This window comes from Thamnophis elegans, chromosome 11, assembly GCF_009769535.1.
Source record: "Thamnophis elegans isolate rThaEle1 chromosome 11, rThaEle1.pri, whole genome shotgun sequence".
Classification (NCBI taxonomy): domain Eukaryota; kingdom Metazoa; phylum Chordata; class Lepidosauria; order Squamata; family Colubridae; genus Thamnophis; species Thamnophis elegans.
The window spans coordinates 1,206,630-1,232,051 of record NC_045551.1 but is presented as its reverse complement, the minus strand read 5'-3'; the positions used below and the strand labels follow the sequence as shown (position 1 = coordinate 1,232,051).

Here is a 25,422-nt window from a genome sequence, read left to right as displayed (position 1 = left end):
CAAACAATAACAGCAGGAACTATGTGGCACTCAGAAATATTTCTTTTGGTAACTAACAATTATATTTAATGTGGACACGTTCTCTGTAATGTGCTAGATTCCCCGTTCTTTTTATTTATTTATTTATTTATTTATTTTAACTATGAAATGGAAATGGAGCCTGGTAGGTGGGTACCAAGACAGTTCTGCTGATATTAGAAAAATGCTTAAAGCAGTGGTTCCCAATGTGGGGCCCAGGCTCCCCACGGTGCAATTATTTTTAATGGGGGCAATTTGAATTTTATTTAAACCAAGTTAATGGCCTTTTAGGTTTCCTCCGCGTGAGTGGAGTTCACTTTTTGAGCAAAATAAGAATTATATGTCACAGGGGAGCATCAGGATTAAAAAAATATCTGTGGCATGACCCCAAAAAAGGTTGGGAACCACTTGCTTAAATCCAGTTCTCTGTCATCGAAATAATCTCATAGTACCTTCAGCCTTGTTCAGTATTTGGAAAAGCCTAATGGAGATATTCTGCTAGATGTTGGAAACATCAAACATGAATTGTTGGAAACATCAAGCATGAATGCTACAATTAACTTGGATAGTAAGGGATGCTTCCATAGGCAAATAGGCAACCTTCCTTATCATGTAGGGAATTCATGTTCTAATATTTTAATATAGCCTGGTTACTGCTTCACTTTTTTCTATTTACCTGTTGGTTTTAATTTTGATCATTCTAAAACATTTATTCATTTTTCCTGTACTTATAATTTTTTAGCAACATCATCAAGTATAGATAGAAGTGCACCATTGGAAATAGGTCTCCAACGATCTACTCAAGGTACAGTTTAACTTAATAATTAAATATTTTATTAGTGGAATTTTTTAAAAAGCTTCTCTCTAATGCTTACTATTTTCTCTTTTTCTTGCAGTTAAAAGGGCAGCTGATGAAATATTAGCAGAAGCTAAGAAACCAAGAATAGAGGTAAATTGGTTTCATGCAAGGTTTTTATGGAATAAGATGAAGCTTGTTCAATGGTTTCAAAACTGTTCAGATCTTTTTCTTCCATTATTATCTTCTATAGGATATGTATGTAATTACTGTATGTAAATATGAAGGCAACTCATCCCTTTTGAACTACAACTTAAGAACTGTAAATAGCAATACTTGAAATTCACTGTTTGATTAAAGGACTAGAATTAGTTTCATTGAATTCTTCTGTAATGCAGTGTTTATTTTTTTTTCTTTCTCTCTTCAGTTTGACACCAGTGTGGATAGATTAGCTCTGTTGATCAATGAAAAATGATTAGAGCCACCGAACTAGTACTGCCAGTACTGTAATTCCTACCCGGTTCAATTGCACAGTGTGAGATCAATATTTTGTAAGAGGCTTTCTGAACTTTTTCTGGGTAGATTGAACAATTGAAATTTAACTTGATTTTTATTTGTAAATAGTTCATATAAACTGGCTATGAAAAAGTAAGTAGGAAGACCATCCTGTGGATAGTCATTAATTTAAATGTTCCAGTTTCATGTTTGTCGACTCTTAGTTATTCTAGTAAAAAAATAAAGAAAATCTTATGAGTAATATTCTCTTTATAAGGATGAAGAGTGTGTGCGGCTTGACAAAGAACGGTTGGCAGCTCGGCTGGAAGGACACAAGGAAGGCATTGTGCAGACTGAGCAGATCAGGCAGGTTTTGATTTCTTTGTACTTTAAGATTAATTTAATTTAAGAATTACTGTATTTTTCACACTATAAGACGCACCGGACCATAAGACACACAGAGGAGTAAAACAAGAAAAAAAATCTGCCTCTGCCTCCCAGCATCCATTGGGTATTCATCTGGCTAGTGTCCTTGCAGCAAACAGCCTGGTCATCTTCAGCACGTTATCGCAGCGCCAGCACGTGGCTCGTCAGGGCTCCACTCTGTTGCACCCACCACAGATGAACTGAGCTGCTGCCGCTGCCGGGGAAGAGCCGAGGTGGCGCAGTGGTTAGGGTGCAGTACTGCAGGCCACTTCAACTGACTGCTAGTTCTGCAGTTCGGCTGTTCAAATCTCACCGGCTCAGGGTTGACTCAGCCTTCCATCCTTCCGAGGTGGGTGAAATGAGGACCCGGATTGTTGTTGGGGGCAATATGCTGACTCTGTAAACCGCTTAGAGAGGGCTGAAAGCCCTATGAAGCGGTATATAAGTCTAACTGCTATTGCTAAGACTGGAGCCTTTGCTGCCAAGCAACTGATTGGCGGTTGGATCGGCTTCCTGGAATACTGCCGATCAGCTGTTCTAGGCAGCGGGGATTGGCAGCAAAGGTTCCAGTGTTCCCTGGTGGTGGCGAACACAGCGGTGACAGGCGGCACCAGCGAATATTGCCGTTACACCAATCCCCCTCCCCTCCCCATCGCAATATTCACTGTATAAGACATACAGACATTACCCACTTTTGGGGGCGGGGGGGAAGCGTGTCTTATAGTGTGAAAAATACGGTATCTTAACAATAGTATAGCTACTAGATTTTTCTCAAATTTGTCCTTGCAAAAATGACAAGTTCTTAAAATTCAGCATACCTTGGGATTAAAAACATATCAAAAATAACTTTAAAATGATAATTTATATCATTTTAGAATATGCAATTATAAATACCACTAACAGATGTCCTGATTAAAAAGGTATTTTTCATTTAAAAGAGTAGCCTGACGTTTTTGATATTGGCTGTGCAGTGTGAATCTAGTTGAATAAAGTAGAAGGAATGAACCATATACTTTACAAATTGCAATTTGCCAGTTGTTTAAACAATTATTTCAAATCCTGGTTCAACAACCCCAAAGTAATTACAGTCTTAGGAAACTGAATGAAGACAGATATTGACTATGTTCAAAAAAAAAATTCTAAGTGTAGGAGAATACTGTTCAACGTCTGTTGAAATTGTTTTACCTAATATTAGAATATTTTCTCATTATTATAAAAATATTAGCTAAACCAGACCTTTTGCATCACTTGAAAACAATCACAAAATTTCTGGTTTCCACTTCTGTTCTCACTGAGCAACAGCAGGAATGGGATGCTGAATATTTACATCTTTAGACTTAATGATGGAATTGAGATAACAATCATAAAATACCCTTCTATTTCATTTTCTTAGTTAAGTTTTCTTCACAATACTTGTTTACAATACAGTACAATACAATTTCTTCACAATACTCATGAATAAAAGGATTTTATTTATAAAGGATTTTATTTATAAAGGATAATCTCGGGAGGAAAGACAGCTCTTTTGCAGATTTATCTTTGGAACTGCCTACTGATAGAATTGAAATTCTATTATAAAACTTGGTGATTAACAGTTTACCAAGAAGTATTTTGTTTATTAGAATGATTGAATAGCCAATGCCAATTTCTAACTCTTCCAGTTTCTAACCATTTTTTTTCTAGATCCTTATCTGAAGCCATGTCTGTGGAAAAAATCGCAGCTATCAAGGCCAAAATTATGGCCAAGAAAAGGGCCACAATTAAGACTGATTTAGATGACGATATAACTGCTCTTAAACAGAGAAGTTTTGTTGATGCAGAAGTTGATGTTACTAGAGATATTGTCAGCAGGGAAAGGGTATGGAGGACAAGAACTACCATCTTACAGAGCACAGGGAAGGTAATATTGATTTATTATATATTTTTTAATCTGATATCAAGCAGATGCTCTTTCCTCACTGTTTAGGAAGAACACAATGCATGTTAATGTAGGAGAGAAAATTTATGCAAAATAATGTGTAATGAAACTAAGAAAGCTCGACTTTGAGAAATGCTATAGCTCTAGATTACAAAACTGGATGAAAATAAAGTTTTTAATTTCTGAAAAATATTCAGAATCTAATTTGATATATCATTAAATTGCATGTATAATATAAACTGTCTAGGATTTGGAATTTGTATTTTTCATATTTTGATGGGTGATAGAAAAATAAACAGTAGTCCATGTGGTTTATTTTTGGATTATCCTAGATTAAATTTGCATCCTGTTTAAAGACATGTATCATTGCCTTGTGAATGAAAATTAATAATGGCTTAAAATCCATTTATTTTATAATGCTATCTGTTATAATGTTATTAATTTGGGAATATGCTAGTAACTTTTCTTTATAACTTGAGGTTTTTTAATAAAGAAACTTCGCACAGGCAATCCGCAGTATTTATATTAGTGACACTTTAAATACATTTGTGGAGGGAAGTGTGGTCCTTATTAGATTTTATTATTTAGTCACTAAGTTTAAAATGCTGATTTTTCAAAAATAAATTTGTCAAACTCCCCATTTCCCATTGTGATGTTACTATATCTCACATCCAGCTGCAAGATTGTCTACCTATTACCTACTACCTATCCTGAAATCCTATTTGAATTTTTTAAATACTAAGCTGTTGTGACTCAGCAGATGTCTGCTGTGAGTCTTTTTGGGATACAAGATTCATTATGCAGCTGGGGCTTGTTAGGGTCAGGTTTGGAAATAAAAGGACGGATGCTGCCACGCCCTAGTAGCAGGAGTCAACGTTTTTTTGTGCGTTCCTTGGTTCGTACAACATTGCTTGATCATCAAACGTGGTTTATGTAAGATACACTTGGATAAGTGCTTTGTGTTTCCTGTAACCCTGATTCAAGGCTACACTTGGAGAAGTGCATTGCTTGTAAGAGTTGTTTTGTATTCTGTTATCTGCTTGATATTTTTTTTTACATTTATTTTCTGTGAGACCACTAGATGGTAGCCTTGTTACATATTTGTGAAGATTTTTAACCAGCAATATATGTGATTATTTAAAATACTAAGTCTGTTCCTGCTGCCAACTCATTCATATTGCAAGTTTCTGTATGTGTTTAAGTTTTACACGTTTTACATTAGAAATTTGTAAAAAGGGAGTTTAAAATAATTCATCTAAATCATTTTTACCATTCAATGGAGCTATCAGATTTGAACTGCAAAAATCCAGTCAATTACTAGATGGCAGCAATGAATTAAAGTTTTCTTGTCTTTGTTGCCCCTTTATCACGTGTTCAGTTCTGTGTCGCTGTCTTTCAGTCATTTGAACTATAAATATGAGTTCATTTCTGAAACAGTGAAAGCACACTGATGGAAGCTGATGGTTGTTCACTGCGATTGTGATTAGAGGTCTCAATATTTCAGGGTTGTGTAGTACTTTTCAGATAGGAGAGTCTGCTATAGAGAGGAAAAGGTCCTAGAATCTACTTCTGCAAAGTCAGAAGGATTTATATTACCTTGTTGATGAAAAAAATTATATTACAAAACAGACTAATAAACAAAAATATGCTCTAGTCTACTTTTCAAAATGGTTGTGTTTTAGGTACATAGATTTAATTCTCAAAATTCATTTGAATAAATATACATATTATCAAACTACAAAATGTTTGAAAACCAGAGCTCTTTTACCAGCTGTACTATGCTTTTGTATTTCTGATTACTGCTTAACAATTTTACATAAATTAATACTATTTAAATATGTTTTAAATTGCTCTTCATAGAAAGGAATGAGCATCCAAGCTTTTTTTTTTGAATGGAAGATATTTTTAATTACCACTGTCATTGCCATCTGTGAAAAGAATTAATTATCTAACAACAACTAGAAATTCAAGGAATCCATTATTATATTTTCAATCCACTTGAACTCAAGTGGCTCTAAAATAAGCTTCTGGCTTTAAGAACATTTACTAGAAATTTTCCCCATTACTTTCAGCTAGCTTCACTTTTGGCCAGATAAATTTAAAGTTCTGTTGTTACTAAAAACAAGTCTTAATTGTATACAGTAAATGAGAAGGATATGAGCATTAATTTCTGTGCAGGGTCTTCCTGATTGTTTTAAGTACAGTGCTGATGGAATTAATTCCTTTTTTTAATTTCACATTTATGATACTTACACTGTCTCTTAACCTCCCCTTTTCCTTTAGTTCTTTATATATTTATTTTCTTCTTTCTTTTTTGCTTCCACTTTTTATTCTTTCAGTCTATTTTCTTTGCTTTTTTAAAGTTTATTTTGTATTGGTTTTTACTATTGTAATCAAAATCCTTAATTAAAAATTACAGAGATTTGATTTTATGTAACTTGTGAAATGCATCATTGTCATCGCTGAAGTAAAAGTTCAGTTTGGTTGTTACTTTGCAAGGGATAGCTGGAATCAAAAGAGTTATATTTGATGTACTATGAGCATGAAGTTTCTGTTTTTCCTTTGGTGACAATAACATACATATCTTGAAAGTAGGAAGGCATTTCAAAGAGTAGATTATGTGAGAAAGTAAAAAAAAACCAGTGGAAGTGATTCACATTAAAGCTGGCCTCTCTGTTGTCATTTAGAAGCTCATGTCATACTGTGATTTCCAGGAGCGGCCAAGAAATCATTTTTGCAACTAGAAAGCACAGCATGCACTGACAAAAGACTCTTGAAGCGTTCATATTTTGAATACCAAAATGTTAAATATCACGGAAAGAAATTTGCTTATTTTTTTCCCCTTTATCCCTTCCTCACAGATACCTAGAATATTTTACAAGCTGTTTCTGAAACTTTAAAAGGCCCTTTAGATTGTGAGAATGAAGGGTTTGCTTGGGGAATGAATTCAATGTATTATGTCCCGATTGGAAGAATTACACTGGCTAGTTTTTCCATGATTTCTCCCCTTTCCTAGCAACCAGGAGTTTCCATCCCACTTTTTGAGAAGGCATTTTGAAAACTTTGGTTCTATAAATATTGTTCATCTCTAATCGCTAATGTTTAAATTTCAGGAAGAGAAACAATTATAGACCCTAGCATTAATTCTCTGGAGCAACATTGTCTTCAGAGTTTCATATTGCTCCCTTCCTGATGATGTTCAGAAAGGCATTGGAAACCTGGCTGTTCTCCCAATCCTTGGGACAGAATGGTGGATGAGCCATGATAACATTTATTTTTTAAAGTTTTGTATGGTTTCCTGGATACATTTTATCTACTTTTTTTTAGTCAGTTTGACATTAACCTTTAACAAACAAATAAATGAATTATAAATGGTTCAGTATATTAACAACATTTAGATTAAAGTCGGAGCAGCCTTTTGAGCAAGTTTATTTGCTTAGAATAGTTAGTCCTTTATGCAGTTAATATTGGGGCCACTAAATTAGCTTAAATGTAATTAAATTAGAAGAAAAAATTGCTTCTGAAAAGTAAGTGTTGTCTTAGGATTTGTTCTTTGTTTGAAAAATGCAGTTAGCAGTTGTATTAGCCCAGAGAGTTTTCAAATATGGTATCTTGTTACTTTGGAATCTGTTTAATGAAACACAGCTTTTGTATTACAGTAAGCTTTATAATTCAGTGCTTACTCATTCCTCTACCACTGCTATTAATTCCAACTACTGGAAATTACTTCATGGTTTGAAGTAAATGATTCAGTATGTGATTCTTGTTTACTTTTTTGAGAAGTTGAAATAAATTTTTGGCATAGCAAGCAACTTTAAGAGCCAAGGTGGCGCAGTGGTTAAATGCAGCACCGCAGGCTACTGCTAGATCAGCAGTTCAGCGGTTCAAATCTCACCGGCTCAGGGTTGACTCAGCCTTCCATCCTTCCGAGGTGGGTAAAATGAGGACCCGGATTGTTGGGGGCAATATGCTGACTCTCTGTAAACCGCTTAGAGAGGGCTGAAAGCCCTATGAAGCGGTATATAAGTCTACTGCTATTGCTATTGCTATTTACATTTTGACATCACAAATTAGTTCTATTTTTCATAATACTGTTATCAAAAAAGTTCTCATGAAAATTTATCAATCATTTAATCTTACATATATGTTCATAGCAGACTATAATTAATTTACTTCTGTTTACCTAACTTTGAAGAAGAGGAAAATTGAAAGTTAAGATATAAAGTAGTACAAGCAATCCAAATGCTAAGTAGTCAAGATTCCCAAACACGAGATCCCCTAATGTTTATATAAACTCATAGTATGCATCTACTTGTTATGCTTTTAATGTTTTCATAATGATAATGAATAAGATAGAGCCATTTAGTATATTACAAATGTTTTTATGGAGCTCAGCTGCTGAATACATTCATTATTACTTAGAATTAACAGTAATGGAGGACATCTGTTGTGTACATATGCCATTCAAGAAGAAGTGCATATTGAGATTTGATGCAAATTGGTTAAATATGTGCCTTTTATAAAATGCTAATTTGTCATTTTTAAGCTTCTCTTAAAAGGAATAATGCATTTCACTTATTCAGCTTCTCTTTCAGCGTAGTTAAAATAACTTTTTTCCCCTCACTCTAAAAGTTACATGTTTTTAACTTGCTCTCAAGGTTTACTTTTTTTTTGCCTTTTACATGCATGTATGTATGTACGTGTGTGTACGTATGTATGTATGTATGTAGAGAGAGAGAGAGAGAGAGTGAGTTGGGACCCTTTTTCTTATTTTGAAAAAAAGAATAGAATATCTATTTTTAAACTAAGCATTATACTTAGTTTATAAACTATTTTCATAATATGGAACTGCATATTGATAATCTACTTTATCTTGTTATACTCTTTAAATGATTGACAGTAGATTCTACTCTGTTCAAAAGCAAAAAAGACCCAAATGGAACAGTCTTAACCTTGTTGAAATTATGACATGTATGCAGAAGAGGACTTTTTCCCACTGTCATATCTTCCTTTTTAAATGTAGCTGGGGATATTCTAATTTCAGTAAATATAAGAAATACAGTCTAGTCAATTCTCAACCTGTGGCCTGGGACCCCTGGGGGCCATAATACTATCACAAATCTTAAGTCTTGGTGGCCCATAGCCCAAGAAGGTATTTAAAGGGGGTCCGTGGTGTAGAGAAGGTTAAAAACCATTGGATGAATTCAACAGAAAGGCATTTCTTATATTTGCTAAAAATAGAACATCCTCACTCTCAGCTACATTTAAAATTATTTCACCACCTTACGTGTGTGTGTGTGTGTGTGTGTGTAGGTAGGTATAACAACAGAGAAGTACACAATTGTACATAAGCCAATGGACCAGTGAGACAGGGATCATCAATACAGAAGATAGAAAGATGGATGGATGGATAGATGGATGGCTAGAAATTTAGATGTGTGTGTGTGTGTCTGTATGTGTGTGTTTATATTCTGTATTGATGATCTTTGTCTCACTAGTTTATTGGCTTGCGTCATACCTATATTTTAACCATAACTATTAACATATAGAATTTAGGATCTAAAGTGGGAGGATTAGGTTCAGTTTAAGAATATATTCAGTGTATTTTAAGTAGCTGACATATGTCTGCTGTGAAAATTGTGCTCCACTTGAGCCATGGGATTTGTGAAATTATTCTACTTTCCCCAGTATAATAGTAAACCCAGGAATGAAACTTAGCATCTTGCGTTTTATCCATGAAATACACATATGAATACAGTTTTATTTTCTATATCAGTTGCATGTTTAATTATGTTAAGTCTTACAGCTATATTCTAATTTATTAAGAGTATTCATTTTATAGTTTACAACACTCTTATGTAACTGGTGGTTTCAGTGTTTTATTCATTTATCATTTATTTCCATATTTTAGAACTTTGCCAAGAATATATTTGCAATTCTTCAGTCAGTCAAAGCTAGAGAAGAAGGCCGTGCACCTGAGCAACGACCAGCACCAAATACCGCCCCAATGGTAATACTGCAGTAGAAAATAAAATCTTACTTTTTAAAGAAAAAATAAAAATGGGAATAATTCTTTCTTCCTTTTTTTGCCTTCATTTTTCTTTTGTCAAAGAAAAAAAGCCTATGTAGGTGTACTTAATTGTAAACTATACACATTATTTAGCACTTTACTATGTGTTTTGTCATAGCAACTGACTTTGGTATTTTTTATACAAATTAAGTCAATAGAAATAATCACTTTACTTGGAAATAAATACTGTATACATGATATTTTAAACTAAATGCTTTTACTAAGGATGTAGGAACTGAAATGTATTGAGTCATTACAATGGGCATCTACATTCTTCAAAGTTTATATATAATTTGCATACCTAAATTCAATTATGTTTAATTAAAAATTCTTCTGCTGAATAGTGTGCATGTGTGTGTATGTGTGTGCAGAGAGAGAGAGAGAGAGAGAGAGAGAGAGAGAGAGACTTCAGTTAGTGACCACTTATTCAGCAATCCAAATTACAAAGACATTGAACGAGGAGACTTATGGCCCATGTTAGTGTGATATTTACATAGTAAATAAGATTGAAAGTTAACTTTCTTTGAAGGTATCTATATATTAAATATTTTATCTGTTATCTATACTATTGAGCCACAAATATAAAATGTTTGAAAACAAATGTAACTGATCCAAAATCCCCTTTCCCTTTATTTTCAGGATCCAACTTTAAGAAACAAGCAACCTATTCCAGCTGCCTATAACAGATATGATCAGGAAAGATTTAAAGGAAAGGAAGGTAAGAGAGTATACCACAATGAAAGAAACATACACATTTTGAAATTCTTGCAGCTGCCAGTTTTGACTCTTAAAAATAATATTGAAGGAATTAAAAAACTAAACGCCATCTAAATCATTTTGTTTCTATTTTCATTATACATAGTTTGCTGTGTCCTCCCAAATTTGTGCTTTATAGAGTGTTGATTTAGATACAATCCAAAATCAGCTTTCTACTTCACCTCTGCTAAAACAGTGAGCAACCATAGCTTTTTTTTGGAAATATGAAGCAGAAAACCTGGAGTATTCTTTTATGTTTTACTTTTTGGTTAGTGATATATCCGGGATGTTTTAAATTATTATTCAACAGAATCCTGCCTTTTATCACTTGCATATAACAAACTGATTTTCCGAAAGAATAATCATTAAATTGTTCAAGTTCATCCATTGTTATTTTCCTAGTGTATTTGTGTATATATGAGATGTGACCAACTAGCTGTTCTATATTGCAATGATTTCTTGAGAGGCTTATGGAAGTTTGATAAATTTTGCAACAATTTGTAATTTTTTAAAGTCCTTTCCTACTCAATTCTATTTACTAATTCAGACAAGCACTATTTAAAATATTTTAAAATATTAGTTATTTTAGAATCTACTTCACCTTGATTCTCAAAGCATAGTAATTCATAAAACTGTTAATTTTAGTTTATATTTTATATACCATATTTTTCAGAGTATAAGATGCACCAAGATTTTGAATTTTTAAAAAAATAGGTAGGTAGGTAGGTAGGTAGAGGGAGAAAGAGAGAGAGAGAAATACAGTAGGTAGGTAGGGAGAGAGAGAAGGTAGGTAGGTAGATGGAGAGAGAGAGAGAGAAATACAATAGGTAGGGAGAGAGAGTAAGTAGGTAGATAGAGAGAAATATAGTAGGTAGGGAGAGAGAGAGAGAAGGTAGGTAGGTGGAGAGAGAGAGAAATACAATAGGTAGGTAGGGAGAGAGTAAGTAGGTAGATAGAGGAATAAAGAGAGAAAGAGAAATACAGTAGGTAGGTAGGGAGAGAGAGAGAGAGAGTGGGTAGGTAAGTAGGTAGATGTTTCCAGGTGTATTTATCCATGTGCTGGAGAAGGAAATCACTGACAACCTGCAGAGCTAAGACTTGTTTGGCGCAGCACTTGATCAATGTAATTCTCATCAATCACTCTAACTAAAGAGCTTTCCGAAAGGAAAAAAAAAAAACTTTTTGCGCTCTACAAACCTCCCCCCAAAATCCAATTTTTCACGAAAATGGGGCCTTTTTTTTTCCAAATAAAAGGCATGAATAGCCTGGGGGGGCTTACAGAGTGCTCCTGGGGGGTTTGGGGAGGCCAAAAATGAGCAAAGAATGGCCCGTTTTTCACAAAAACAGACCTGTTTTTTGTCAAAAAAAATTGTGTGCATAGCCTTTTGGAGGCTTATAGGGTGCTTCTGGGGGCTGGGAGGAGCAGAAATGTCCCATTTTTGCTCATTTCTGCTCTCCCCAGCCCCCAGGAGGTCTCTGAAAGCCTCCCTAAGGCTACACACGGCCATTTTTGTGAAGGGATGGGGCTTCGGGAGGCAAAAAATGCTATATTTGATGTATAAGATCCACCCAGATTTTCAGCCTCTTTTTTGAGGAAAAAAGGTGTGTCTTATACGGTACATAACTGTCTGCAAGGCATTATTGGTGGATCACCACAGCATGTTAAGTGATTGTTTAAAAAACAGAGTTACTATAGATTGTAATCCCAACCTTTTTCTTCCATAACCTCCTTCCATCTCCTTAAGAGGTCATCCAATTAATGCCACCTAGTTAAACTGTTACCAGTATATGCTACTTCCAGTATATTTTGCCTTTGTCCTTAGGGTTATTATGACTTTAGGACCATGTAATTCATTTGAAGCTGAAAAATAATAACCTTCCTGATAAGGCAGTGATGTTTAATTTCTTTAAGTTAGAAGAAAATAATAGATGCTAGTTTTGGTCAACAGATTTTTCTCTCCACTAGCTTTATTAAAGGAAATATTCTCACACGTTCTAGAATTTTTGTCGGTGCCAAGTTACCGAAGCAGAGACATAGCTTCACATTTTGTTAATAAACACTCATAGTTTTTTCAGACAGAAATTGTTAAGAAATATAGATTATCATTTTTTTTAAAAAAAAACCACATTTTTAAAATTGGGCGGTTGCAGTAGTTACTACCTGATAAAAATAATTTTTATTTTGTGGCATGCCAAATGGAAATGGGATTAATTGTAAAAACAGTACAGACTCACAACTATCATCTCTTGTTTTACTGCCCTCGTTGTCAGTACTGCTGCTGCTGTTACTGTCTTAGTACTTCTGTATCTTTTCAATACTATATTATCAGTAATTTTTATTTCATCCTCATATAAATTAATTCTGATAGTTTTCTTAACGGTTTTAAATTTTGTTTTTATCTTCAAAGCCAATTCAAGCACTCATCTATGGTTTTATTTAATTGTTCATTTTATGAAAAGTCATGTGGTGAAGCTCAAGTACAAAATATAATGAATGCAAAAATAGATAGAAGAAAAAAAAGGATAACGAAATAAAAAGCTCCATATTGCTTCTAGTCAGCTATTGAATATCAATCTGATGTCACATGGACATATATTTGCATGTGCTAAATGGAACGAAGCAGTATATTTAAGATTCATTAAAATAATTTTTCTGTTAGATCCTTGTCAGCAAGCTAAGATTTTTCTGTCTCAATGTGTGAAGATGGAGTTTTACTCTCATTAGAAGAAAGTCTATATTTCTCTATACACATGAAAGCAGCTTTATCTTCATAGAAGTAAGGAAAGGAATAATTGGCATGAGAGTAGCATGAAGCTGGCTTTCTATTACGGTGGCGTCAGCTATCAAAGATCAGTTGTGTTGAGTTTCCACAGCCTCATTCTGACTTGTTTCATGTTTTTTGATGGAATAATAAAAATTGGCCTGTATACATTCAGTATATAATTTATAACCGTTGTATATATAAGGATTCTATCATATTTTCTTTGATAAGGATTCTGCCAGGTAGATAATCCACATTTTTTATGACTGAACAGTTTTTGTGAAACATTATAGAGTTGTATATCAAATATGTACTCCAAAGGTGTGTAGTTTTTAGGCATAATAGCTATGCTGACTTTGAAGAAAAAAGATCCAAATAAGAAATTCCCTGTTAGGTCGTACTTATATAATTGCAAGTTTTCATATTTCTTAGAACTATTCTGCATTTTCTTTGATAAACCATTCTCTAAAACCTCCTCAAAAGGGGTACTAATTAATATTAGTTAGCATTGTTTTTATTAACTGGTTAAATTCTTAAAATAGCCCTAAAAATTATTATTATCGTCCTAGATTAGTAGATTGTGGGAAATGGCTTTGGTTCACCTCGGCAAGTTCTTCAGGATGCAAAGTCAACAAAATCCTTATCTCTTATGGCAATGATAAGGCCTGTAGGAGGTTGCAGCAGAGAATAACCATTTTGCTTTGCTTTTAAAAGTAAGGTGATCATTTTGCTCCAGAAACTGGCTTCTGGGCTCATTTGCTTGAAATTTTGCCAAATAAAGCATCCCCATGAAGATCATCCCAGCCCTATTACACAGCCTCATTATACAACTCTATGGAATACTTTACTGTTTCATTGTGAGACAAGAGTTTTTTTTAAAATGTCAGTTCTAACACCAGAGCAATACTCCAGAGACTTTAAGAGTCTATTTTCTTAAATCCAGATACAGATAAAATGTTCATTCATATAATATTCGAGCCATGTACTGGTTAGTTTATTAGATTAGTAATTTGAAGAAGACATTTATTTCCAAGTCCAGCTGGATATATGAGTCTGTATGTCTTCTGGAGTGGCTGATAAACAGCTTGGCTCAAGTCATTCTGAAACTTAATATCCTCAGTCCATTGTCCGATATCTTCTTTAACCTTTTCTAAGTCTAGAAAAAGCCTGCAAGCTGAAATAAGATAGAATATGGGTACCATTTTTGTAATATACAACCACCATTGATGCACAGCTGCCTTTTGCAGTTAACAATAATATTATAGGAACTAAACTAAATTTTAGCCAAGAGCGGCTGATTGGGGTATAAATAGTTTAATTATAGATGGGGTAAAGAAGTATTTTGGGGGGGGGGGGGCAGACTCTTCCGTGACATAATATTTTACATACTCCTAAATTTCTTGAATCAGATTCCCTAAATTGGCCCTTTACTTGAATGGAGAAAGTTTGGTATCACCAATCCAAACTGCTTACAGAAATGACCTTCCTCTCTAATTGTGGAATGCTTTGCATTGCATTGTCCCGTAGTTCTTCGGCATTCTTCCAAAATGACAGTCATCTAAAAAAAAGGCCAGTAGGAAGGGAAAGAGACAGACCACTACTCATACTGCTATTTCACCCAGCACTTGCCACATAACCTCAACTACTTATTTATCAAAATTGTATCTTTAAAAGTAACTCTAGGCTTGGGTGCAAGATGAAATAACTATTTAAAATTGTAATATCTACCTCTGCTTCTCATCTCCAGACTAGATTTTTGTTCTTGGTTTTGTTTTGCAAAAATGCTTTTATATATAGGTAATTCCCACTTCATACCTATTCAAAGATAGTGACACTAAAAATGGGTTTGTGGCAGTCCTCAAACTTACAGCCATGGCAGTCACATAATTAAAAAGTGAGGCCTACACACATTTGTGATACCTCCCATCACTCCTTCACCTGCATTTTATTGTCTTTACTTGCTTTCCCTTCGTTGAGATCACCATCCTGGCCATGTATGGAGTGGCACCATTCTGAAGCTTTAATGTATCTCAAGAATAGGGCATTTTGTTATGCTGGAGCTCTGGGGCTGCTTGTACCATCACACTCTCCTCCACCCCAGGTCCACTATGCCTCACTGGCCACTTTAAGAGCTTTAATGTCACCTGGAATGATATCAGGGAGGGAGCCAATGTGATTAATTAATAAATATTTGATTTCAAAGATTTATTTATTTTCAATACTTACTTCATTGATACCTAGAGATCAGGGGTTGGATTCTAAAATTTTTACTACCAGTTCTGTGGGCATGGTATAGCTTGGTGGGCATGGCAGGGTTACTGCAAAATCCCCATTTCCTCCTGATCAGCTGGAACTCAGGAAGCAGAGAATAGATGGGGGCGGGGCCAATCAGAGGTGGTATTTACTGGTTCTCTGAACTACTCAAAATTTCCGCTACCGGTTTGGTTTTTTGGTTTGGTTTTATTATTTATAGGCCGCCCTTTTCCCTGAGGGGACTCAGGGCGGCTTACAATATATAGGGAGGGGAGTACAAGACAATAAGACATAAAACAATACCTAAGTAAAAATAGTACACAACATTCATCATTCGGGTGGGGACGGATTACGATCTTTATCCCCAGGCCTGACGGGATAGCCAGGTCTTGAGGGCTGTGCGGAAGGTCTGGACGGTGGTGAGGGTACGAATCCCCACGGGGAGATCGTTCCAAAGGGTTCTCCAGAACTGGTCAGAACCCACTGAATACCACCTTTGCTAAAGATCCAAATTTAGTCACATAAAGATCTTACAGTGAGGTGTGTTATATCAAGTAAAATGACTTGTTATGGTATCTATAAGTTAGAAGCCATAGTTTCTTATGTTTGATGAAACAGACATTGCAAACCATGATGACAATTTTTCCATGTTTTGCTCATTTGTATTTAGGAGGCTTACTAAAACACAATTTTTCTCACAATCCATGACTTCCTGATAAATTACTGCCCTGGTTTAATTATGCTGATGATAAAACAAAATAGAAGGAAGCAAAGTAGGCAATCAAATGAAATCTAAATTATTAAACAACCTTGTGGCTTTTGGACAATAGCCAGAAACTAAATGGTTAATACATCTAAAGAGAACATATACTTTAAACTCATATACATCCTAATGGCCAGTTCTAACATATTTCACCAGTTTTATAACTATTATCATAATTTACTTGTGGCGATGTTAGTCGTGAAGTCTTGTCTGATCAATTGCAACCCCATGGACAACGTTCCTCCAGGCCTTCCTGTCCTCTACCATCCCCCGGAGTCCATTTACGCTCATGCCGACTGCTGCAGTGACTCCATCCAGCCACCTCATTCTCTGTCGTCCCCTGAGCTTCTTTTGTCCTCAGTCGTTCCCAGCATTCTATGATAATTTATAATTGAATTAAAGATTAAGACTGTTCGAAGTAAATGAAGGAATATAAAATTGGTTTATTTAAACAAGATTTAAAAAAAAAACATTTTGTTGTGTTTTAGCAACTCTTTCTGGACTTTTTTGCTGACGTATGGCTTGAAAAGTTAATAGTTTATGGATATTCCTATATATAAGGAATGGGATACAGGATGAAGAGATAATCATTTGTAAGCTTACAGGGGGTGAAGTTTATATTTCTTTATATTTTTTGTGATAAAGGTTGGAAGTCATTCCTTTCTCCATTTCTTTCCTTCCTTCCTTCCCTCCCTCCCTCCCTCCCTTTCCTCTCTTTGATTGTATTCTTTCCCCCTTCTCTCTTTAGTTTGTATTAGTTTTTATTATTGTAATTAAATTTCTTAAATTAAAAAAGAATGCCATAGCTCAGTGATGTGACATATACATGCAGAAGAAATATTGAGTAAGCTCCAGACAACTCCAGGAAATAGCATTAATTATGATTTATTCTCTGTTTGTTTCTTAAAAACACTGCCTGAATGAGCATAAGAATGAGCATAGTTATATGTTCAATCAGTAACTGTCTCTAAAATCCATTTATGTTCACATATCTGATGTACAGTTTTATTAAGTACACTTTAAAATAAATAAAATTGGCCTTAGAAGCAAATTTATAAAACATTACCTTCTTTGGCATGCCTTAAACTAAAGATTAGATCAGAGGTGGGTACACACCACTATGGGCTACCGGTGCCAGAAATCTGCCATAGTTTTGCGTACCTGTTCCATGGTGGCGTGGCCATGCCCCCATTTGTACTGGTACGCTCCCCTGCCCTGCCCCCATTTGTAAGGTCCTTCTCAAAGAGAAGGAAGTGAAGTCCTTCTTCAGAGGACCCGAGGAAAGAGTGGCGTTGGATATCTCTCCCAATGGCTTGAAAGCAGCTCTTCTGCCATCACCCCCTTCCCCAAACATGTTTACTAAGGAAATTGACTGTACCTATTGTAAAATATTGCCTTATTTGTAACATTGTGATACAGGCAGTGCAGCATGACATATGTTGCGGTTAATGAAAGAAGGTTGAGCCTAGAACAACACTACTACTGTGTTAATTGACACAAGGTTTGAAACATACCTTTTTTTTAGTTGATTACAGAAAATGTATGAACCTATCCATTGTGATGTCTAAATCATAGTTTATGGCATACAGAGCAGATTTAGAATCTAAGAAGATAACTTGGAGACTTTCACAAGATGTTTTCCATGATAAGTGATTGATTGCAAAACATTGATCAGAAGTCAAGCTGGTAAATTTGCTCTCTACTACTCTTCCAAAACCCAAGATACACACAGTATGTGCTGTGGGTGAGCATGTGTTTGTAAGTTTGTGTATGTATATGTATGGCTCAGTAGTGGGTTGCAGGCATACGCCCCGGTACGGGCATACTGGAGCCTTCACGGAGCACTGTTCCGGTTCGGTGCTCCAGAGGGTCCACCCGAGCTTCTTACCGGTCTTTTAAGTCTTCTGCACTCCCACGCACAGCGCATACAGCGCCTGCACGACACTCCGCTGAACAGCTGGAGCATCACGGAGGTGTTAAGATACATGTGCATGCAGCACGTGTGTCCATGCATGCTGCATACGTCCATACCGGTTGGAATGGAAAATCCAGAACTCACCACTGGTATGGCTGGATTACTGCATTCTTTAGCAGCTATTCTTCTGCAAGAATAGGACTTGTTGATATTGTTTCTCTATGTGGCCTTTTCTCCTTGAAAACAAAACCAAAGTTCACACTGGATCAGTTTCTTTTATTCTGATTTGTCTTAGTTGCTGTAGGATTTACATATGAGAATTCTCACTAAAACCTTGGGATATTTTTGTTTTTCATAGAGACGGAAGGCTTCAAAATTGACACTATGGGCACCTACCATGGGATGACTTTGAAGTCTGTAACGGTAAGTAAACCATATTGGGTTGCAATGCTGTGTGAAGAAATGTTCAAAATGTTGCTTACAGATGTTCAGTATTGCTTTCTACAGTGAGAAACGTCTGTGTTGCATGGCAACAAACATAAATTATCCTAAGACAGGCTTGTATAGAGCTAAGGATATATATTCCTCCTTTGACATTCTTGAATTCTGCAGTTCATTGGGGAACCATTTTTTTCCTCGAACGGTAGAATTTTTAATAGTATGATATTTGCAATATTTTCTGGCATGGAACAAATTATCAGGCTGCACATAAATGAACATTCTTTCTGAAGGAAAATTTGTGCTCATGTTGTCAATTTCCTGAACAGTTGAAATCAGAACATTCTGAAAATGATGTTTTAGTCTGAGTTTTTGTTTTAAGATCTCTGCTTTTATGGAAGTGGGCTTAGTGTTCACAAACAAATGCTATTTTGATCTCCATGCGAGTAGGACAGATGATACAGAACTAATATAAAATCCTCATTAAAGAGTTTTGCCATCTGTATACCTACATAACTGATGAATAGACACCACTACCCAGTCTAAAAATCTGTGCATTTATTTTTGGATGACTTTCACTAATTTGAACATAAAATAATGCCTGGAATGTGACTGTCTCAAAACCAATTAGTGTTAACTCGCTTAACTTTCCTGTCTTGTAAAATAGACTTTTATCTCATTCCCAGTCTTCCTGTAGTTCATACCTGTAGACATTTAGAAAAAGCAACTAAAATTAAAGAAATAACCAAGGTTGTGACCTAACTTACATGCTATATGGAATACCAATCAAAACATTCTTAGATATCCTGAATAAAATGTTTTTTTGGAAACATTATTTTCATACTAGTGATAACCATAGGCTAGATACATGAGTGGGGAGGATTGCTTAGACTCTAATGAAAAACAGGAAAAAAGGGTAGGATTATATCTGATCATTCTGTTTTCTCAAACTTGACCCATTCGCATCTACAGATTACAACTGTTATGCAGGCTGAAGGAAATATGAATTGTAATTTATGTTATATTAAGTTGGCAGTAGTTACTATAACTCATATTCATAATTCTCTGAAGATTTAGGAACTCTCTCTGTGAAGTAGCTAACAAATGTCACTTCATAATTGCAAATCACTCATTTTACTGAATTTATGGGATTTTTTGTGTGCTTATTATAAGTAATAAGTATAGAAAATGATTGTCTAGTTTCAATTTTGCAAATAAGTCTTGAAATCTTATTCTGTAGAATGTAAGGATTTGAAGGGCCCTTGGAAATGGTCTGCTCAGGACCAAAATTCACTACTGCATTGTCTCTGACAGATCATATCCAGGATCTGTTTAAATATCTCTTAATCTTCCTAGTTTTTGCTCAGTGTCCTGCTTTTCAAAATCCTTCTACACCTTCAGGCTCTCCTCCCATGGTGTTTGCTATCCTTATATTTTTACAGATTGTTCACATATTTTAGAATCATTTTCTAATCAGTGTCATTTATAAATAATTTGAACATGATTTGTTATTTATTTATTACTTCCTTCCAATTTGTCACAGAGCCGTTGATGTACACTCATTGAATGTAGTGGTTCCACTGATTCTGTGTTCATTAAATGGTAGCACAATCCAGCCCACATTTTTCCATCTTGTCTACTAGGATCTGCAGAAGACTTTGTCAGATGCTTTGATAAAGTTCAGAAATTCCTGCAGTAAACGAAATGGGTTGTTATGTCAAAAAGGAGATTAAGCTTGCCTGACATGCTGCATTCTGCCAAGTGACATTCTGCCAAGCACTCTATTCTTTTTAAAATGTTGCATACCACCTCTATTGGCGTTGGTCTATTGGTAATCTAATATCGCATTTTGCCCAGTACTGACATCAAGTTGATCAGTTACTGGTTTTCTCCTTTTGAAAAAAAGACATTTGCTTCTCTAATTTTATGGAAGTAAGTTTGTCTTTGGTGATATCTCAAAGGGGCTCAAGAATGATGTCCACAACATCCTTCAAAACTTCTCAGATGTAAATGATTTGACCCTGGCAACTTTTAAGATATTTTGGTGGTTTGCAATATCTCTTTATCTTGGGTTACCATTGTTTCCTTTTTCCTGATTTTTGCTTGGTCCAGTAGAATATAGTTCCCTTTTGTGGTAAAGAGGCTGAAGCAAGGTAGGAACTGGGTCATTGTGACTTCCCCACATTAACCCCTGGCCATCTTGGCAAGCGCTGCAGCACCAGGCCCACCTTTTTTCCCCTCACTCTTGACCTAGTCAAGAAAGCCTTTTTTGTTGATTCTAACTTTTTTGTGAGCACGGGTTCCTTTAGTACTTTATTGTTTCTAATTTACTTTCTGTGATTATTAGGTATTTCGTGGCCTGTTTCCATGGCAACATTTTCCCTTTCTTACCCATTGCATATTACTACTGTACCTCTTAGTTCAGCCAAAAGCTTCCTGCTCATCCATAGAATTTCCTAAGTGCCCCCAACACTTTTTCCTATCACTGGAGTGGTGTGTGATTATATTTCCGATATCTTGTTTTTAAGATGTTCCCGTCCTGCCTTCAACTTGATCAAAGGATATTTGTCAAAGGGCTCTAAGCTAGTTGGAATTGGCTTTCTTGAAGTGCTGCCTGGGCATTTATTATTTTTCGATGGATGGTCTCACAATGAGCCATATATTTAAACCAAATTTGTATCCACCTATTAATTCTTTCCAAAGGACTTGAGATAGGAAGGTGTTTGATGGTATTAAAGATATTGCTTCAGAATATAAGTTGCTCCGAAGTATTATGTATTTATAATATTAGCATACAATATGTAAAATACATGAGTCTAGAGAATTTTAAGTAACCAGATGCACAAATCAGCATCTTGATATTGTCTGCAAACATTAACTCAAAGAAGCATTTCTCTAGTTTGTCTGGAAATGCATTGAAAATTAGAAACAGTCTGACCTTTTTACATTGGTACAAGTATGTATTGTTGTAGTTTTCCAGAAAGTTTAAGCTTAGAAAAATTTAGCTGCTCTTTATCAGTCAATATTTTATCATATTTTAAGTATTGTACTTACCTATATTTTCAAACAACCAAATATGGCAGAGTTGAGATAAAATTAAATAAAGTGCAGAGTTAGGGTTTAAACACACGCGCACACACATATATATATTGATTGCATACAATTGTGATAAACATTCTAAAAAGAGCAGTAAAATGTAATGTAGTAAAACCGCCTTTCATAGTTGTCAAAATATAGTTATAAATATCTCCATTATGATGGTGTTACTTCTAAAGAATGGGTCACTTATATGTTAAAGATTAGATTTGCATGATTGTATGGGAACAGTAAATTCATAGATTTACAATCCTAAATTTAGATAGAAACAAAGCTAATTGAACTATCATATCCAGTGAATGAATGGCTATTTATTAAGGCAAAAGTGAAATATTAAATGGTGTCATATTACTAAATTATTTGGATGAAACATTAAGAATATGATGATGAAATTTTCAGAAGACTCAAAGATGGGTAGAATAACAATTCCAACTTAGCTGACAGTAGCAAAATTCAGGACGGTCCTGAAAAGTTGAAACATTCAGCCAAAACCAGCAAGATGAATTTCAACAGAACTGCAAATGCAAAATACTGTACAATTATGTTTGGATAGGAAAAAAATCAAAAGTGTAAGTATCCTGTGTACTACCCTATAATATGTACATATTATAGGGGAGTACACATGAAAATCATCATGATATTTTAATGAACATGAACCAAATTATGATCTGAGAATAGCAAATACAATCCTAAACTGTATCAACAAAATCTAAGAATGGCATTTTCCACTTCTCTATGTGGTGGCTCAGTAACTAAGAGACTGAGCTTGTTGAACAGAAAGGTTGGTAGTTCGGCAGTTCGAATCCCTAGTGCCACGTAACGGAGTGAGCTTATAACAGCTTCTGCCAACCTAGCAGTTCGAAAGCATGTAAAAATGCAAGTAGAAAAATCAGGTAACACCGTTCCATGTGCCTTCGGCCTTTAGTCGTGCTGGCCACATGACCACGGAGACATCTTCGGACAGCGCTGACTCTTTGGCTTGGAATCGGAGATGAGCACTGCCCCCTAGAGTCAGGAACGACTAAGACATATATTCTATATTTCTACAAAGGAGTATTAAAAAGTGTTTTAGTTTTTTATGTATTCCATTTATGCTGTAGCAAACTGAAATATCATAAACATATAACTGCAATGATTATTAGTTTTCACTGTAAATGTAAAAGGAAAATTTGGATTGTTCTCACTCTTGATGAATGAGTAAATGGGGGTGTTTCTATTTAAAGCTTTTCATGCATTTTGGCTCCTCAGTTTAATGGGAGTTATTCACAACTATTGTTAAATGTTGGATTGACACGCTATCACTGTGCTTATATTTGTAGTTAAATTATGAATGGTAAATACTTGATTTCAAATAGAATATTATTTCTGTAATTAGTAGTATACTTTTAAGCAAATACAAATAGTGACCACCATATCTGGCCTTGGTAGAATAACAATGAGTTTTGGTAGGTTTCAGTTGCAGTTCAAATGGATTATTTCAGGGCATTCAGACTCTTATTCTTCAGATATGTTGGCCATCCTTTACTGATGGTGACACTGATATTCAGAGTACTGAGAGAAATAACCAAAGAAGAAAATGTTTCATTCGTTTCTGTATTAAGAGTTTATGAGCACAAGAATCCATCCTATAGCTGTGGGAAAAAGTCCTGCACGCTTTCAGTTTTAAGCTGTATTTACATGTTTAATCAACTTTTCACTCATAGAAACCATGCAGAATTCGTATTTTGCTGAAAATTTCTGAGGTCGGATTGAGATGCATAATTTTTATTAATATAACCAAAGTCTTTTTAAGGTTTTGAGTGAGTTTATGTGCTAAAACAAACACAACTTGAATTTTTGATAATGTTAGGATCGAAAGTAGCCAATCAGCAGCGAGCTTTGGCTGACTAATCAAAATGCACAAAGGCTAAATCTATGAGCCAATCAATGTTGTCATACTCTCTGACTATAAATAGGCATGAAAAGCATTGAGAAATTTAATTTAGCTCTGGCTGCAGGTAAGGATGGAGGCCTTTGCTTTCACCAGTACTGAGCAGCGGCATCACATCACTGTGCTTCATGAAGAGGCTTACTCCTGTACAGAAACAGCCAAGAGAGGGAAATGCCATCACAACACAGTGAGCAGACTGGTTGAAAAATACCAAATAACTGGCTCAGTTGATGACAGGCTCCGCTCTGGAAGACCAAGAACATCGACAAAACGGCAAGATCAGGCTCTGCAACGCATTTCGATGGCTGACAGGAAGCTCACCTCACCTCAGGTTACAAGAATTTGGGGTGAAACGTGTGATGTAAAAGTGTGCACAAGCACGTGCATTGCAGACTGTTTGCTAGAGGGCTCGAAGTAAACCTTTGCTCACAGACGCTCATCATTCTCGTCGATGTTCGTGGGCCAAGAAGTATGCCAAGTAGACCAACGAACAGTGGGCCAAGGTCATCTTCAGTGACGAGAGCAATTTCTACTTGACTGGGAATCAGTGCAACACGTATGTCAGAAGATTTCCAGCTGAAGAATTTAGGCCGTACTGCCTGAATCAATCTGTGAAGCATCCATTGCATGTGGTGATCTGGGGCTGTATCGCTGCTTCTGGTATTGGCCGGATACAAATCGTGCAGGGAATCATGAATTCCAAGCAGTATGTTGAAGTCCTGGAAAAGACCATGCTTCCTTCAGCAACTTGTAGGGAAGGACTTTTACTTCCAGGATGACAATGCTTCTTCTCATTGAACCATGTCTGTCCAGCAGTGAATGAAGAAGCATGGTGGTCGGCTCCTGGATTGGCCAGCTCAGAGTCCGGATTTGAACCCAATTGAGAACTTGTGGGCCAAGATTGGTTACAAAATAAGCAAGAAGCATCCAAAGACCAAGCAGGAGCTGATTGAATCCATTATTGCAGCCTGGCACCCCATTGTCACCAAAGATCACGTGCAAAGGCTTATACAGTCTATGCCGAAGTGATGCCGCCTGGTGATAAGCAAAAAGGGCTGCCCAATTTCATATTACTAACCATGTTTTTTTACCTAAACGGTCCTTTTCAGGACCACAAACAATAAAAACGTTAACAAAACACTAGCATCGGCCTTAGTAATTTCAACACGTATTCCACTGGATATGCATCAGTTAATCTTTTTTCACAGGCATTGTAAGCATGCAAGAAAATTCACAATCCCCATCCAAATAGCACTAAATTGCAAAAAGCGTATGCTTTTCACTTAAAAACCACCAGTATTTATTTAAATATACCAATATTTGCATAGCAGTTAGCATAAAATATCATAAAATCAATGGCCTGTTCAAAAAACGTCATAAACCGTAGTGTGCAAGACTTTTTCACACAGCTCTGTATATAAGTACCCTGAGATAAATGTAAGGTCCGTTTTGCTTTGTTTTCCGTATTCTGACCTGCCTCCCTGAGAAAAAGGTCAGAGTTGAATCTAGTAGCAAAACCCTTGGCAGTTAAATAGTGTTGAAATCCAAAAGAGAAATCAGTAGAAGGATAGGAATCATTTGGTGTATAAAAACAGGGGGGAAAGCTTTAAAAGCGCCAATTGAAAGGAAAAAAATAAAGAATAAGTGACAAGGAAAGAGGAAAAAAGCCAGGTATTTCTAAAGAGAAGATTGGCAGGTAACAGAATCTGAGGCTGGTATAGATAGAAGAGTCAATATTTTAGGACAAGAACAACAGTAATATTTCAGCTTCTTTGAAAACTATTAA

General features: G+C 35.6%; 1 protein-coding gene across 1 annotated transcript in view; it reads left to right on the top strand.

Moving 5' to 3' along the window:
- The window catches only part of CDC73 (cell division cycle 73), a 93,838-nt gene that overhangs the window by 12,633 nt on the left and 55,783 nt on the right, over positions 1-25,422 (top strand). The window contains exons 4-10 of the mRNA XM_032226614.1: positions 761-823; positions 915-967; positions 1,587-1,675; positions 3,419-3,635; positions 9,565-9,663; positions 10,363-10,441; positions 18,531-18,595. Of these exons, the coding sequence (XP_032082505.1) occupies positions 761-823; positions 915-967; positions 1,587-1,675; positions 3,419-3,635; positions 9,565-9,663; positions 10,363-10,441; positions 18,531-18,595 (665 nt within the window). The remainder of the gene's footprint in view (positions 1-760; positions 824-914; positions 968-1,586; positions 1,676-3,418; positions 3,636-9,564; positions 9,664-10,362; positions 10,442-18,530; positions 18,596-25,422) is intronic.